The following is a 16,368-nucleotide window of genomic DNA, read 5'->3' as shown; positions in this document are numbered from 1 at the left end:
AGAATCCAGAGAAAGCGATAGGTTTGGTGCTGCCCAGTACAAATTGGGCAAGGTAACTCCTAGGTCACCCTCCTTGCTGGTAAGTGTTGTGGTTTGAGATCTTATTTGTTAAAATTTTAGCTGCAGTGGTATGCAGCCACGTGCTTTCTTCATGAGAGCTGTGCCTCACACCCAAACCACATAACACGACACCAAGCACAGCAGCAGTCATGAGATGCAAAGACTCCAAATCTGCAGGGACCTCAGTCTGAAAGCCTGCCTGGGTGACCCAGCGGGTGCTGCAGCCTGGCGTTTCGTGCTCTGTCGAGAAACCTGCCTGAGTCTCCCTGTGCTCGCCCTTCTCCCAGGTATATGAAGTATCTGTACGCCTACGAGTGCGAGAAGAAGTCCCTCAGCTCTCCCGCCGAGCTTCAGGCTGCGATCGACGGCAACAGGCGGGAAGGCAGGCGGCCCAGCTACAGCTCCTCCTTGTTCAGCTACTCGCCCACCGCCACGGGGCCTCCTTCCCTCCTGTCTCCCCCAAAGATCCGCTTCCCGATCATCGGCGTCGCGCCCGGCAGCGGGACCAGCAATCCTCGCGTGTCTCCAGCAGCAGCTGTCAGAAAAGGTCGGCTTTGCGCCTGCGGCGGAGAGGGTGGCTGTGTCACGGGCAGAGAAACGCGGTTATTGCACTTCGTTGCAGTTCTCCCCACCCAAACTGTGTGGGATTTGAGAGTAACGGGGCTCGGGTGGGTGAGGATACGCGGAATATTCTGCCTGCTTTAGGAAGGGCTGCGGGAGAGGCTGAGTAACTCTGTCCTTCTCCAGGCGACGGAGTGCCCTTGACTGTGTCTATGCCAAATCGCATCGCTGTGCCGGTGACCTTGGCGAGCCAGCAGGCGACGGTGGCAGCGAGAACGGCCACCCTGGAGCAGCTGAGGGAGCGGCTGGAGTCCGGGGAGCCGCCGGAGAAGAAGGTCTCGCGGATGACGGAGGAGGAGCAGCGGCTCGTCCAGCAGGCTCTGCAGCGCAACCTCTTCAGCATGGCGCGGCAAATCCCCATGAAAATCAAAATCAATGGCAAGGGTAAGCTGCGTCTCGAGGTGCACGAAGGGGCTTTGCAGGCTGCTGCTCCCAGCCCAGGGTGTCAAACACTTTTTGGCCACCTCTGGGCGCTGGGCAGAGTCAGTGTCACAAAGTTCCTAAAACGGAGCACAGGAACCGCCAAGCTAAACAGGAGAAATGTTTTGGTAGAGTTTATGGCTGCACTTGTTATTCTTTTTTGGGTGATGCATAGCCCAGCCTGGATGCAGATCCGCCCTAAGCATGTTCAGGAAGTTTATGTGGTCACTAAGGTGACTTTTGGAGGGGAAACCTTGTCCTGTGCCAGGTGCTCAGCCCCTCCAGCAGAGCACGCTTTCCCCAGCCCTGCCCTCATCCAGGGTCGTGCTGCAGGGAGTGAATTCCTGTCCTTTTCTCATCAGGAACCCTGTTAATTGATCCTGGAGGTGACAGCTCTGTCTGTACAAGTGGCAGTTAGGGGAGAGAGATGCCCGGCTTTTAGGAATCCCCTTGGCAGGTGTGCTGAGGAGGCTACAAAGCCCTGTGTATCTGCGGGGGGCCCTACACATCCCAGAGCTTTTAGCGAGTCAGGTGGTTCCTGCCAGCATCTGCTGCAGCCCTGCAGGCAGAGAACTGCTGGCAGGGCTGGGTTAGGAGGTCAGAGAGAAGCAGCATTCATGGCCAGGGAAATGCCCTCCTGAAATGCTTTGTGAAAGGGGAGTCACCCCGTAAAGGTCACGTTGTTAGAATCAATACTGTTGCGGAGTGGCTTCAAAAGCTGATAAATGCCACGGCTCCCTACCTGTCCCGGGGCTGCACGGCGAAGGCTCAGAAGGTTCAGTCCCAACAGCTGTTTCCTCTGAACCTTTTGATCCATTCAAATTAAAGGTCTCGGAGCCCCATTAAGTGTCCATTTGCATGTAGGCACAAGGCCGGGCAGGTTTGGCACTGCTTAGAAGGGGACAAGTTGTTCTTGAGGCTTTTGCTAGCAGTGATGTGCTTCGTGGAGATACTTGTGAGAGATACATATGCTCCTGCTGCCCAATTAAATGGGATCGAAACCTCAAATTGCAAGTCCTGACAGCTGCGCATCCACCTCACCTTCACTTTCACATTAAAAAAGTGAGTAAAGAGGAATACAAGTTTTATCAAGTAACGTTCATTCCCTCATCTCACTTCATTTTTTTCCTCTTCATGCTGAACTTCCAAATCAAAAGGCTAGGATCAGTTTTAGTCTCCACGATCAGTGACAGGCAGGGGACTGAGCCCTCAGCAGGAGTCAGTGATGCTATTCCCACCTTCCTCAGGGGACTGGGCAAGTCTGTGCTGTCTTTCAGACTCTTGATTTCCCGATTGCAAAATAAAAATAATGCTGTGCTTTGCGAAGTGCTTTGGGAGGCACTTTTGAAAAGCACCGCCCGAGCTCACTCCAGCTTGCTAGGACCATTTGGGTTAAATGTTAACAAAGCCCCTTGCATTCTTCACAGGGACAGCAGCCTTGCTGTCCCAGCAGACTGGAAGGGAGCTCCAAGCACGCACTTTGCATGCAGTGCCAGAGCCTGGGCAGACTGTCTCCATCGTCTCTCCGTGTTTTAATAGCACAATGCCCCAAAACCAACACCGGGGGGCCGGTAACCATGGCACTGTGCAAACTAAGGCTGAATTCATGAGCGTGAGGAGCAATCCCAGGCTCACACTCAAGCTGTTTTGGTTGGAGGGTTCAGAAACATCCAGGAGGGTTTGATGTTCAGGCAGCAGAGCAGAGTGGATCCCAGCTCTGCACTGCCACTTCCAGAACTGCCCGGGATGCCTTAGAAAGGGCTGTCCATGTGGAAGGGACAGAGAAAACAGATTTCACACGCACCAGGGGCAGCCGAGCGTGCTCATCCTGCGTTTGAGCCTGTCATGCTTCGAGCAGTCCCCCTCCAGCGGCCGCTGGAGCTGCTGCAGCCTGAGCTCGGCACACCACGAGTGGCAGCAGCAACCTGAGCCCCAGCTCTGCTGCGAACCCGGCCACAATCCAGCTGGGTAAACACATCTCGTGTGCTGGTGGCTGCTTCTGTGGAGGAGTTGTTCATTTGGCCCGAGTCGGGGGCTTCAGTGGGATCCCAGCCCATGTGCAGCTCACGCCTGGGCACTTAAACACCTTTGTAAGAGGACTGACAGTGTTTTTTTTTTTCCTTATCAGATAAGAGCCAAAAGGAGGGCTGTGTAGGTACCCGATCATCTCCGGGTAGCACAGGAGATGGTGTTGCTCCTCTCTAACTTTGTCTTTTCTTTCCTGGGAAGAAGATAAACCGGACTCGGCAGCGGCGGCAGCGCTGAACCTGTCACCTAACGGCATTGGGAGCATCAACATGTCGGTGGAGATTAACGGCACGATTTATGCTGGTGAGGAGGAGCCGCCCCCCGGGGACGTGTGGGGATGCCGAGCGGGCTGCGCGGAGGGTGGTGTGCTGCCAGGGGCTGGCTGTTTGCCGAAGCACAGCTCACAGCTCGTCCGGCTCAGAAAGCTCAGCAGGAGCTGATTTGTTTTCTTTTTGGTCAAGATGAGTGCTCCTTCCTCCTGGGGGTGGGGGTGGTTGCTGTTTTTTCAGTCTCAGATGCTCCTGAGTGCCGGTTCTCGGTGATTTGCTGTTTGTGCAAGGAGCTGTTGCTGTAATGGCATTCGTGTTTCTGCTGTGATCTCTGCTCTTGAGCTGTCCCCGGGGAAGCACTTTGCTGGCAGTCCACACGTGGCATTTTGCTGTGGCAGGGAAGAAGGAACCTGGTGAGAAATCCAGCTTCTCCAGAGAGGGAACTTCTGTGTTAAGTGTTGGCAGGAAGGAGCAATGTGCCCCTTCTCCTAATCAGGAGGAGCTTAACCCAGCTTCTCCTCACACGCTGTAGGGAGGCAAGAGTTGTTGCTGTCCATGTACCCAGCTCAAGCTATCTGACTTGTGCAGGTCACATTTATGTGACAAAGCCCACGGTGAGAGACCTGGTGCTGCTCTTTCCAGTGGTGTTTGGGATCTTCCACTCTTCTGCATGCAAAAGATCCCACGGCAGGGGCTGACAGAGCAGGTCCCAGAGCACCCCCTCTGGTATCCTTGCCATCACTGATGCTCTGATCTGCCTCGAAGCCTGCTGGCCTTGCACAGGGCCCCCTTCTGTTAGGGTGAACCCTTTGGGATTGCTCTCCCCCGTATCCTCCTGAGCCGTGTCACCCCCTAACCCTTCTCCTTCCCTCTCCGTGCCTTGCAGGAGTGCTCTTTGCCCAGAAGCCAGTCGTCCATCTCATCGCGGGCTCCAGCACGCAGAGCTCCTGCAGCAGCAGCAGCAGCAGCTCCCACTGCTCTGCCAGCCCTACCTCATCGCGGGGAACGCCCGGCGCGGAGCCCTCCACCAGCTGGTCTCTCTGACGGCCGGCCGCGCTCGCTGTCTCACACTGGCCCCCGGCAGCTCTCCCTCTCTGCTCGCGGCGGGGAGCGCGCCGGGAAGGAGTCGCACACGTTACCTCATCTCAAGGAACCTGCTTTGCGGCTGGCCGACGGCAAGATGATGATGCTGAAACCTTTCCACGCCAGAGAGTTGTTCTTCATCGTCCGTTTGTCCAGCCTTTTCCTCCCTTCTCCCCTTTCTTCCTCCCTTTCTCTTCCATTTTCTTCCTCCTCCTCCTCCTCCTTTTCCTCCCGGGGTTGGCCGTGTTCCCGCTGGGGGTGGGACGTGGAGAGGGGGCACCCCTGGCGTTTTTCAATCAGGGATCGTCTCTAGGAGCGGCGGGCCGAGAGATGGCAGAGACGTCACCAAGGCAGGTGGAAGGAGCCGGGGCCGGGGCAGGGCTGCGGGGTTCTCCTTGAGCCAGCAGCCACGCGGGCTCTTCCCACAAACCAACCCCGTGTGTTGACAATCCGAACGGCCGGCAGGCTGCCTTGCCCCTCTCCTGCCGGGCTCGCAGCTGCCGAGCAGGCGAGTTTCCTTGCTTTTCTTCAGGCTCTGCCGTGCTCTGGTCCTCCCCTCGGGCCCACAGTTCTTGCTTGCGGAGTCCCGAGAGACTTGATGAACCTCCTTCCCCCCTCTCGGAGGTCTTGGCCGCAGGGGAAGGACCCCCAGACACAGAAAAGCCCCCTCTCGTTCAGCTGCTTCGTTCTCCTGGCTGGTGCTGGCCCGTTCCCTACTGTCGTTGCCTTTTTCAGGCTTTCAGCCAAGTTCCAAATGCCCTCGACCTTGTCCCTCTGCCCTTGGGGAACTCATCCCGCTGACATTTCCCCTGAACTTGTTTTCTCTTGGGCTTGATCCTCTGCCCTATTTGACACAAGACCCGGTGGCTCCGCGAGCTCAGCCCCTGCTGGCGTGGCCTCGCTGTGTCCCCTCTCGTCCTGCCGCCCCGCACACGTCCTCCCCCGCCTGGAGGTCGGATCCCAGCACCCTCCCTCCTGCCCTGGTGACGTCCTTTCCATCCTCCGGGCCCGAGTCAGGTTTTTTGAGCAGATGAAATACCTCAGATATGTACTTGTTGTTGGGTGTTGTTTTTTTTTTGTTTGTTTGTTTTGGGTTGTTTTTTTTTTTAACCTCTTCAGGAAGTATTGGCATATCTTATCGCTTGATTTTTTATATATATATATATATGTGGTTTTGCTGACGTTGTGTTTATTTTTTTTTTTATTTTTAATTGTAGCACCAAAGACAGAAAAAAAAAAAAAGCTGAGCGAAGGAGCAGCAGCTTCCCCATCCTTTAGGCTAGCCAGGAGACACGCCGAGCACCACCATCCCAGGACATGCGCACGACAGGACAGGTAGAGGTAGGAACAGAGGGCAAGGGTGACAGCTGAGTTAGAGGAGCCATCCTTCGCCTCGGACAGGAGGCTGTCTCCAGAGGCCCTGTTGGATTTCTCCATCATTTCTCCATCCCCCGTCTGCCTGCCCGTCCTCAGGGCAGAGCAGCAGTGAGCCCACAGCAGCGATCGGTGGTGTTCTCGTTCAGAGCCCTGGTGCAGGGGTGGCCCCATCCCTTGGGTGAGACCACAGGCAGGAGCTCCCGCTCGCAGCGGCCCCGCTCCCTGGCTGTCAGTTTATGTGACTCGAGTTACCTGCAGCGGGAGGGAGCGACAGGAAGGCGCATGTCTTGGGATGGTTCTGCTCCACGATGTCCCACCTCCGCCTGCCTTCAGTAGGGAGGCAGAGCTGCTCCTTGGCTGCGCACCTCCGAGGCATTTCATTGTCTCCACTCAGAGGATTTTCCAGACTCCGACTCATTCAGACTGTTCTTTTTTTATTTTTTCCTTTTTTTTTTTTTTTCTTTTGGTTAGTTTTTTTTTTTGGAGATGGGGGGTGGGTTTGGGGGCTGTTTCCTAAGAGTGGGACTGGGGGACTTTTGGCTTTTCCTTATGCTTTCTTCTCTGGTCCTGGGGAGCAGAGGTTAGTAATGGGTGTTTTTGCTTATGTATCACCTGCTAACATTGTGTTTTCTTGCACAGAAAGGCACTCGAATCACTGAACTGCTAAACGGCTTCGACACTACTAGAGTATTAATGTTTATAAGCTTTACACAACTAGACTGGAAATAGACAGGGACTAACAGATTGTTTTGTATCCGATTCAGGGAAAGCAACAAGTCGGGATGCGTAACAGATACCTCAGTAAAATAAGCTGCAACCATACCCGGTCCTCCGTCGCCCCGATGACGAGGACCACTCAGACTGTGAAGAGGACCCCTTCCCCTGGCCTGGCTTTGATCCCGGTGCCCGGGTCTCCTACTGAGCTGCCAGGCCGCGGGGACAGGGGCAGAGAAACCAGCAGCAGCGAGGGGGTGGAGGAGCGGGGGGCCGGGGGGGGGGAGGCCGGCTGCGATTCATTTCACTCGAGCGCGTGTTGGATTGTAATTAGTACTCAGGGGTTTTGGCACTGCGGGCTCGGGTCCGTTCCTGCCCGGCAGTGCGTCTGCTTCTCTTCGAGCTCCGGACCAGCGAAGGTTTCACAGCGAGCAGCCAAAAATTTTAAAAAAAAAGAAATTTAGGAGAAAAAAAAAAGTCAAAGAAAAAGCCCCCAGCTGCTAAGGGAGCGGGTGGGGATGAAAACCAAGCTGCTCGCCCTCCAGCCTGCTGCGGGGAGGCGAGGGCAGAGGCTCGGGGCCGGGGGCCGGGGCCGGGGGGGCTACGCGGGGGCGTTCACACCGCGTCCCTCCGCGGAGTCAGACCGGATTGTGCTCACCAAACAGCTGCAGCAGCCTTGCTACTCGTTTTCTTACCTATTTAAAAGAAAGAAAATTAAAAAAAAAAATTAAAAAAATTAAAAAAAAAAGCAATGTGATAGCCTAGGCGGTGGATAAATACCTCAAGGTCTCCTTCCAACAAGTGTCTGTATATGTTGTTGTTGGGTTTTTTCTATCTTACACGTTCTCTGAATGTTTATATTCCAATAAACTTCTACCTCTTCACACCGGGACCCTGCCAGCGTCATTTGGGGCCTGGGGGGGGACCGTGGTGGCCGTGCCTGGTGTCCTGGGACGGTTCCCCCATGGGGCTGGGTGTGAGCTGGGCACTGCCTGAGCCCTGCTCAGCTGCAGCAGCTTTAACCTAAATTTTAACCTTTTAACCTAAATTTTAACCTTTTAACCTAAAACGCTCTGAGCAAGTTGCAGCAGTTCTGATGTCAGGCGGGAGGTGGTTTCCAGCCCTTTTAGCCCCAAATTTCCAAGGCCTCGCTGCTCCCCATGGTCAGCTCAGAGGCTGGAGGAGGGGGCACGAAGCCCCCCGTGTTGGGGTCAGGCAGGGCTCTTCGCCTCCCCCGCGGCGCGCAAGGGGTTAACCTCCAGAACCAACGAGACGTGCGGCTAGAGCGGCCCCACCGGAAGCGGAAGTGAGCGGAGAGCGGCTGAGGGGGGCCGGGCCGGGCCGCACCCGGGGGCGCTGCGGGGCCCGGCGGAGGTGAGCGGGGGGCGGAGGGGGTCCCGGGGGGGCTGAGGGGGTCTTAAAGGGGCCCGGGGGCAGCCTCAGGGGGTCATGGGGAGCCCTAAAGGGGTCCAGGGGCGGTTTGAGGGGTCTGGGGGCGCCTCAGAAGGCCCTGGGGGAGGCCTGAAGGGGTCAGGGGGCGGCCTAAGGGGGGCTGGGGGCGGCCTGAGGGGGCTGGGGGCGGTGTGGGGGGCCTGGGGGTGGCCTAAGGGGGTCATGGGGCACACTAAGGGGGGCTGGGGGTGCCCCCAAAGGCTCTGGGGGAGGTCTGGAGGGGTCAGAGGGTGACTTAAGGGGGTCTTTGAGTGGCCTAAAGGAGCCTCTGGGCACCCTAAGGGGGTCTGGGGTGGTTTTAGGGTCCTGGGGGAGACCTAAAGGGGCTTCGGGTGTCCTAAAGGGGTCTGGGAGCAGCCTGAGGGGGTCATGGGGTGCCCTAAGGGGGTCTGGGGGAGGTGTGGAGGGTCTGGGGGTGCCCCAAAAGGCTCTGGGGGAGGCCTGAAGGGGTCAGGGGTGCCCTAAGGTGGCCTTCGGGCACCCTAAGGGGGTCTGGGGGTGGTTTTTGGGTCCTGCAGGTGCCCCAGAAGGCTCTGGGGGAGGTTGACTGGGTCTGGGACACCCTAAAGAGGCTCAGGGGGAGGCCTGAGGGGTTCTAGGGACACCCTGAGAGGGTCTGGGGGAGGCCTGAAGGGGTCTGGGGATGGCTGAAGGGAGCCTTTGGGCATCCTAAAGGAAACTTTGGGCACCCAAAGGGGCTCTGGGGGCACCCTGAGGGTATCGGGGCCACCCTGAGGGGGCTCGGGGCCGGGAGCTGAGCAGGCTGTGTGTGTGCCCGCAGATGCACCACTGCAGGCGGTACCGGTCCCCGGAGCAGGAGCCCTGCTGGGGCCAGCGGTGGAAGCGGCGGCGGTCCCGGAGCAGGGCCCCCGAGGGCAGGCTGCGCTGCCCACCCCGCAGGGACCCGGCCAGGAGGTCACGATCCAGAAGGTGAGGGGAGCAGGGGGGCTTCCCCCGGGGGCTGGGGGGCAGGATCTCGGCGCTGGTCCTCACCCCAGAGAGAGGGTGCAGCTGGGAGGGGATGCCTTAATCGTTCGGGGTCTGGCTTTGGTTTAACGAAGCAAACAAATCGGGCCCACAATTCCTTTCCCCATTTTTTTAATTAAAGGATTACGGAGGTGGGATTTGGGTGAAAGCAGACAGCTGCCGGGTGAGAACCTTTCTGCCCTTCCATCCTCAGGCTGTGAGCCTTGTGGGGGTCCCTCGGTACCCTCCAGTCCTTCGGGCTGTTATTTCTGAGTCCTCTCTACCTTAAAAGTTCAGACTGAGGTTTCAAAGGGGTGGGCTTGGGGTTTTAGTGTTTGTTTTTTGTTGTTTTTTTTTCCATTGTGGATAATTTAGCATGCAAGGCAGGGTGAGATTTGGTTCCTGACCCAAGCTGAAATCACCCTGTGCGCGTCTGCGTCCTGTTGGGCTGTCAGCAAGAACGCCAGTCGTGGCCAAAGCGGAGGGGAAACAAACCCCAAAAGCTGCTTTTTGCAGAGGGAGGCGGCTGTGACGAGGCCTTGGTCCAGCCTGGCTGGACACGTGCCCGAAACGCTGCTTTGGTCACGTTCTGTGGGTTTGGCACCAGCGTGCTGTGGTTTTCTTCTGTCTTGTGACGTTTTCTGCCTTAAAGGAGGCTGCTCCTTCGGCACAGGGCTCGCTGTGGGGGCCGCAGGGTTTATCTGTGGGGCAGGGGCCGAATTCTCCTCCTGGCTCGTTGGAGGAGGCACGCGGACACCCAAGGTCGGGTGTCTGGGGGCTCCCATCCCTGCTGGGGCGATGTTTTGGGCACCGCTGCTGGCTCGGCTCCTTGCTCATTAAAAAAACAACCGAGAGGCTTTCCTGGGGGAGGAGAAATGGTGCTGGGAGAGCCCCCGTGGGTGCAGGGGGAGGCTCCGTGAGGCGGGCAGCTCAAAGCAGGCGCCTCCTTTCCCCCCAGCTCCTCGAAAGGTGGGAGCACCACGCGATTTTCCCTCTGGCAAAGCTTTGCTGTTTCCCTGAGCGACTTGGCTCTGAGGAGACAGCCCCCGGGGGGGCTGGCAGCGGGGGGGATTTGCCATCCTCGTGCAGCTCCGCACGTTGAGGTGTCGCTTGTGCCGCAGCCGGGACAGGACGCCGCCGCGCAGGAGGTACCGGGACAGGCGGGGCAGCGACGCCTGCAGGTTCGAGGAGCGGAGCCCGTCCTGGGGGGACGACTGCTGCCCACCCCGCCCGCGGGGCCGAGAGCAGCACCGCGCCAGGCAGCACCAGCACCGCTGCAGAAAGCGCAGGACCAGGTCTTGTAGCAGCGCCTCCTCGGTGAGTAGCAGCCGGAACGAGCGCGGGGGCGCTTGGGGCCCTCACCCTTCCCCCCTCCTTGCAGCTCGGAGCGCTCCGGGTGAGTACCTCTGCCCCCTCCTCGTGTCCACCTCGTTACGGGGGGCGTGCGGTCCCGAACCTGCGTGCTGGGGCGCTGGGAGAGGCGGTGGCTGGTGATTTTGGTGGCCCAGCCCCCAAAAGCTGTGGTAGGTGAGGAAATAGAGCTGCGTTCTTCACGGCTGGGGGGGAGCCAAGGCTCCGGGTGGCACACGGGTGGCATGGGGACAGCCAAGCTGTGGTGTCCCCGTGCAGGTCTCCGCGTGGTGAGGGCCTCGCCTCTGCCTGCTGGTGCTGCTGGGGGGGTCTGGCAGGCAGCGAGGGTTCGGAGCGCTGCTGGCGGGTGCAGGGTAGTTTGTGCCCCGTCCCACGTGGGATCTGTCAGCCTCAGTGAGCCTTGTGTGAGCCGTGAGCACTGTGGTTGCCAGCCCCAGCCCCCTGCACTCGGCTCCCACCTCCCAAAAACCCGCCTGCATCCTCTGTGCCTGGTTCCGTGCAGCTTTCCCACCTGGCTGTACAGATTCATGACATTCCCTGCTAGAGACGGTCCAAGGACTGCCAGGGAATGCTCGGGGCAGGGCAGGGGGGCTTCTCCCCGGGCCTGGAGCAGCCTGGGGGTGCTGTGAGGTGTGGGCCCGAGCGTCTCTGCCTCGCTGCTGCCCTGCAGCCGGGGAAGTTCTTGTCACTGCCAGTTCTGTCCGCTGCTCCCCTTCAGATTTTGGCACAGCACAGTGACCGCGTCCCGATCCCCGCAGTTCCTCGCGGATACCTGCATGGTGCGGGGGCTCTGTGGGCCTGCTGCTCTCCTCGCCTGCCTTCCTTCCCCACTGATGTTTTTGTTTAGGTCTCAGAGGCAGGGTTAGGGCTCAAACGCTGCGCTGTGGTTTGCGTGTGCGGTGAGGCGGTGTGCGGGGTTCGGGTGGCCTGAGCGGGCTCCTTGCGGGGCTCGCAGCTCTCCCCTGCGCCTCCTTCTGGCTCAGCTCACCTTGCGGGGCTCGCAGCTCCTTATTTTGGACCAGGTGGGGGCTGAGGGGCGCAGAAGAGAAGCCTGATAGAAAGCCAGGCGTGGAAACGCAGAGCTTTGTTTGCATTTCTTTCGCTGTAGAGACTGTGACCATTTTTAGGGCTAAATAGGAAACACCAGGGATCAGGGCAGGTCGATCTGCGGACCCCGGTCCTTGCGGGCCCGCCGGGCTGGTTTTGCAGTAGCAGGGGTGACCGTGAGCTCACGTCTTTTAGTGGAAGCTTGAAGGGGAGCGAAACGCTCCCTGGGGACTCACTCGAAGCGTCCCTCAGGCTCTTGCAGGCTTCAGCCTGCCCCCGAGGAGGAGGAGGAGCAGCGCCGGGTCCCCTCTCAGCAGACTGGGAGCTGGGCACCCGTTAGCCAAGGGGGCAGAGCTGCTGCTCTGGCTGCTGGACGGCTCCTGCTCAGCTGCCAGCTCGCCCAGCCTTCCTCAGGATCCCCAGCGGAGAAGAGGGCGTTCCTCTGGCCGAGCCCTCCTTCCTGCACCTCCCGGAGCACCCTTGGGTGCTGCCGAGGTCGCTGCTCCCCCGGGGCACCCCCCAAAGCCCCCCAGCTGCTGCCCTGCAGCAAAGAGGGGGGCGTTTGGTGGCAGCAGGCACCACAGCTGACCGAGGGTGTTCTTTACGTGCCTGTAGCTGTTGATTACTTGTCTGTGTTGAAGTCGGTTTGTGTCTTGACGTGTCCCTTGCACTATCCCTATCGTTATATATGCCGTGTGCCTTATGAAATGCTGGCATCTGGAAAACCCACCCGCCGCCGCGCCGCCGCCTCTCCACCTTTGACTGACACCACAATCTGCCACCGGGGACTGCCCGCTGCGCGCGCTCGGCCGCACGCCGTGCCGTGCCGGGGGGCGGTGTGTGCAGAGAAGCCAGCAGAGCAGTAAGCGCAGCAGGAGCGTGGAAGATGACAAGGAAGGCCACCTGGTGTGCAGGACCGGCGATTGGCTTCACGAGCGATGTACAGCCACCTTGCGTAAAACTTTACCTCTACTTCCTCCCCCCGTGTTAGCCGAGATCTCTCCCCCCCGTACCGGAGGGGTCTCTAGCGTTTATTATAACGGACTCACCAGTAAATTGCCTGAGGCAGACAATAGAGGCGTGAGCTTTAAAGAGCGTAGCAGCCAGAGATGTTTCTGTTTTGACGTGTTATTGCTGGGAGATTTGCAGGACCCCGGCTCTCGCCTGGCCCCCGAGGCTCACGCCCGCTCCTCTTCTCTCTCCTAGACGAGATCGTCGGCAGCCTCGGCGAAGGCACTTTCGGCAAAGTGGTGGAGTGCGTCGACCACGCCAGGTGGGCAGCCCTCCCTTCCCCGTCTTCCCTCTGTCGGGGCAGGATTTGTGCTCACTCAGCGGCTGAGGGCTTCGGGATGGGCCAGCCGGACGGGGAGGTGGCCTCTTGATCTGTCAGGGTGCTTCTTTTTCTGCTTCTCTCCCATGGTTACACCCGACTCCTGTCCCTTCCTCTCTTCTCCTGACCTGCTGGGGGGCTGCCGGGTCGGGACGTGGCTTGAGCACTTCAAATCTCCGTGGTATTTAATCGCTTGCCAAGGTTGGGACAAGGGCAGAACGGCTGATCTCCTACCCAGACCTCGTTTTTGTTTTCCCTGCACTATCACCCCCTCATCCTGAGCTTGCTGGAGGCCGTCTCCTTCCTCCGCCTGGTTTTATTTATTAGATTGCCACACGCCTGCTCGCAGCACTGCACGGCTGAGCTAAGGGAAGCCAGTGGGGACGTGGTCTGAATGTACCCTTGGGAATCTCCTCATCATCCTGCAGGCTCCTGCAGTGCCCTGTGGGGTGTGTGTGCCTGTGACAGCGGCTTCTTCTCTGACTCCTTTGTCTCTTCCCTCGCAGAGGCAAATCCCAGGTGGCACTGAAAATCATAAAAAATGTTGGGAAGTACCGAGAAGCAGCCAGGCTGGAAATTAACGTCCTGAAGAAGATCAAGGAGAAGGACAAGGAGAACAAATTGTGAGTTGCTGCGAAGCTCCCAGGCAGCCAGTGCCGCGTCCTCAGAGACGTTCAGCCTGCCTGAACGAGGTCCAAAGCCGCCCAGAGCTGAGGACTGGATGTACCCGCTGCTCGCTGGGTGAGCAAAGTGGGCGGGAGGTTTGTCTGCAGCATCAGTGGAGGGATTGCTGTGCTTCCAGGTCAGCCGGCTCAGGGCTTTTGTTCACCAAAAACTGGGAGAATGACTTCTGTCGAGCCTCTGAACTCAGTTAATCCTCGTGCCGTTCTCTCTGCCTAGCTTGTGCGTCCTGATGTCGGACTGGTTCAACTTCCACGGCCACATGTGCATCGCCTTCGAGCTTCTTGGCAAGAACACTTTTGAGTTCCTGAAAGAGAACAACTTCCAGCCCTACCCTCTCCCTCAGATCCGGCACATGGCCTACCAGCTCTGCCACGCCTTGAGATGTGAGTGACCCGGGGCCAGCCTTTGGGGTTGCCAGCAGCTGCTTGTTCTTCAGCGCGTGCTTTTTTTTGGGTTGTTTCAACCTCTAGTAGGACCTGAATGTCCTAGCTTCCTTTTCTGAAGCTTCTGAGAAGGTAAGATACGATGATTTCTGTGGAGTAGTTTTTAGATTTGCTTTCTTTTCCTTGTGAAAGGAAAGGAGGAGAGGCTTGTGAGCTCTTTTGTGCCTCCTGTTAGAAATGCGTAGTCACTGCTAGGCTTTGCCTCTCCGGAATGGGCTGGGGTGGAAGCAAGGAGTCAGCTTGCGTCAGGGTGTCCAGTACATGGACCTGGTGCTCCAGTGCCTGGCTCTGACGTGTTTTTTTCCCTCTCCTCTTCCCTCCGTGCAGTTCTACACGACAACCAGCTGACTCACACTGACCTCAAGCCAGAAAACATCTTGTTTGTCAACTCTGACTTCGACACTCTGTACAATGAGAAAAAGGTGGGTTATGGCTGAGGGAGGTGACTGAGGCAGGAAGGCCGCCTGCCCCCTCGCTGCAGAAGGTGGATCTTCCCTCTTCTGGGCATCCCTCACAAGCCTGTTCAGGAAGAACAACCTGGGAGCTTTCCCTCCTGTTTTTTAAGAGCGTTAAGGCTCTGCTTCAGTGGCTCCAGCCGCAGTTCAGCTGCTGCCCTTAACACAGACACGGGATGTCAATAGCTCAGAGCTTCCCACTTGGGATCCTTCTGATTAACAGCGTGGATGGGGCGCTTCTGGGGACAGAGGGCTCCCGTCAGAGCCTGAACCAGCTGCTAAAAGCTCCGAGGCTTTCTCCTTTGCTCACAGAGCTGCGAGGAGAAATCCATCCGGAACACGAGCATCCGCGTGGCTGATTTTGGAAGCGCCACCTTCGACCACGAGCACCACACCACCATCGTGGCCACCCGGCACTACCGCCCCCCCGAAGTGATTCTTGGTGAGCAGCGCGGGGTGGCAGGGGGTGGCTGGAAGGAGGCATGGTGGGGGCTGCTGGGAGCACGGGGCTAGCTTTATTCTCTCTGCAGAGCTGGGCTGGGCACAGCCCTGTGATGTCTGGAGTACCGGCTGCATCTTGTTCGAGTACTACCGGGGCTTCACGCTCTTCCAGGTATGACTTGCAAAAGGCATTGTGTTCTTTGGCCAAACTGAGAGTTCTTACTGTCAAAAAAAAGGCTAGAATTAGGTACAGGGAGGGGAAATGAAAGGATAGAAAAAGCAGGAGAGGAAGCAGAGCTGGACAGGACTCGCACCGCTCCTGGCTTCTCTCTCATCCTCTCTGCCTAAGTGACAGGCGTTGTCACCAGCTCTCCAAGCTCTGAAGCAATGCGCTGCTGCTCTTTTCCTTCACAGACCCACGAGAACCGTGAGCATCTGGTCATGATGGAGAAAATCCTTGGGCCCCTTCCCTCTCACATGATCCACAGAACTCGGTGAGAGCCTGCAACTGTGCCGCCAGCGCCCAGGTTAAGTGGTTGTGGTGGCTAACGAGTCAGGGTGCCAGTTGTGTTTGCACACCCGGGCTAACCACCTCTATAACCACAGGGAACCGGCTGGAAGTTGGGGTTCTGAGCCTGATCACTGGTTTTAGGGGCAGTGGTTCAGCTGCTGAGGGAGTAATTAATAATTACTATTAATTGTCATCGAGTCTCATGGGCTGCTGCTCTTCCTGTCGGTGGGGGTGAGCTCCCTGGGGCAGCCCCCTGAGCACCTTTCCTCCTCCCCAGGAAGCAGAAATACTTCCACAACGGGAACCTGGTATGGGACGAGAACACATCCGATGGGAGATACGTGCAAGAGAACTGCAAGCCCCTGCGGGTAGGTGGCAGAGGGCAGCTCTGAGCAGGTGCTGGCTGTGCTCTGAGGCTCCCTTCCTGAGAGCCACAGGGGTCAGGAAGGGAATCCTCTCTGCTGGGGGCAAGGTAACAGCCACAGCCTCGCCGTGCATCACAGAACTGGGGGCTGCTGCCTGCTCCCTGTTGTACTGGAGCCTACACGCGTCTCGCCCGCCCTTCTGTTTCAGACATACATGCTGCACGACTCGCTGGAGCACGCGCAGCTCTTCGACTTGATGAGAAGGATGCTCGAGTTCGACCCTTCCCAGAGGATCACGTTTTCGGAAGCCCTCCTGCATCCCTTCTTTGCGGGCCTCTCTGCGGAGGAGCGGATGCTGTGCGGGCGCAGCGCCAGCCGGGACCTGAGCAGATGACAGCCGGGGAGGTGGCAGGGGCCGGGTTGGGACAGACACGGGCTCAGTCTGACCTCTGCAGCTCAGCTCCACCCCCTCGGAGTTCAGAGGGACACTGTGACACGAACCCTGGGCAGGGGAGGGGAAGAACAGCTCCGTTGGAAAGCACAGATTTGTCTATTTATATGTTGTAAAGTTAAAATAAAGTGTTTCTTATTGTTTCATACTTCCCTCGTAGGCAGGGTGGAGGGCTCGCTTGCTCCCAGCTCTCTCTTTTCTGTGCAAAAGGTGGAACTGTTGAAAAACAGTCGGGAAAGGAGGCAGCAGGATGCTTTGCTTCAGGGGAGGGCAAAAACTG

General features: G+C 58.2%; 2 protein-coding genes across 7 annotated transcripts in view; both read left to right on the top strand.

Annotated features, from left to right (window-relative positions):
* Positions 1-7,456, top strand: part of ARID3B (AT-rich interaction domain 3B) — a 31,795-nt gene extending 24,339 nt beyond the window's left edge. The window contains exons 6-9 of one of the 2 annotated variants that reach the window (XM_068695834.1): positions 348-607; positions 808-1,065; positions 3,334-3,432; positions 4,285-7,456. In XM_068695834.1, the coding sequence (XP_068551935.1) occupies positions 348-607; positions 808-1,065; positions 3,334-3,432; positions 4,285-4,442 (775 nt within the window). In that variant the 3' untranslated portion in view covers positions 4,443-7,456. Of the gene's footprint in view, positions 1-347; positions 608-807; positions 1,066-3,330; positions 3,433-4,284 lie in introns of both variants that reach the window. The other variant, XM_068695833.1, reaches the window with a different exon arrangement.
* Positions 7,457-7,811: 355 nt separating this feature from the next.
* CLK3 (CDC like kinase 3) lies at positions 7,812-16,236 on the top strand. 5 transcript variants are annotated; one of them, XM_068695836.1, is made up of 13 exons: positions 7,812-7,946; positions 8,806-8,954; positions 10,112-10,307; positions 12,255-12,348; positions 12,615-12,681; positions 13,245-13,361; positions 13,639-13,805; positions 14,193-14,287; positions 14,633-14,762; positions 14,851-14,933; positions 15,176-15,255; positions 15,550-15,640; positions 15,846-16,236. In XM_068695836.1, the coding sequence occupies exons 2-13, from the start codon at positions 8,806-8,808 to the stop codon at positions 16,029-16,031; spliced, it is 1,455 nt and encodes a 484-aa protein (XP_068551937.1). In that variant the 5' UTR covers positions 7,812-7,946; the 3' UTR covers positions 16,032-16,236. The 5 variants fall into 5 exon arrangements, with proteins under 5 accessions (XP_068551937.1, XP_068551936.1, XP_068551940.1 ...); XM_068695835.1 differs by having other exon boundaries at positions 12,255-12,363; XM_068695839.1 differs by lacking the exons at positions 7,812-7,946; positions 10,112-10,307; positions 12,255-12,348 and having other exon boundaries at positions 8,842-8,954.
* The last annotated feature ends 132 nt before the right edge of the window (positions 16,237-16,368 follow it).

This window comes from Anas acuta, chromosome 12, assembly GCF_963932015.1.
Source record: "Anas acuta chromosome 12, bAnaAcu1.1, whole genome shotgun sequence".
Lineage (NCBI taxonomy): Eukaryota > Metazoa > Chordata > Aves > Anseriformes > Anatidae > Anas > Anas acuta.
This window is presented reverse-complemented; position numbering and strand designations above follow the sequence as displayed.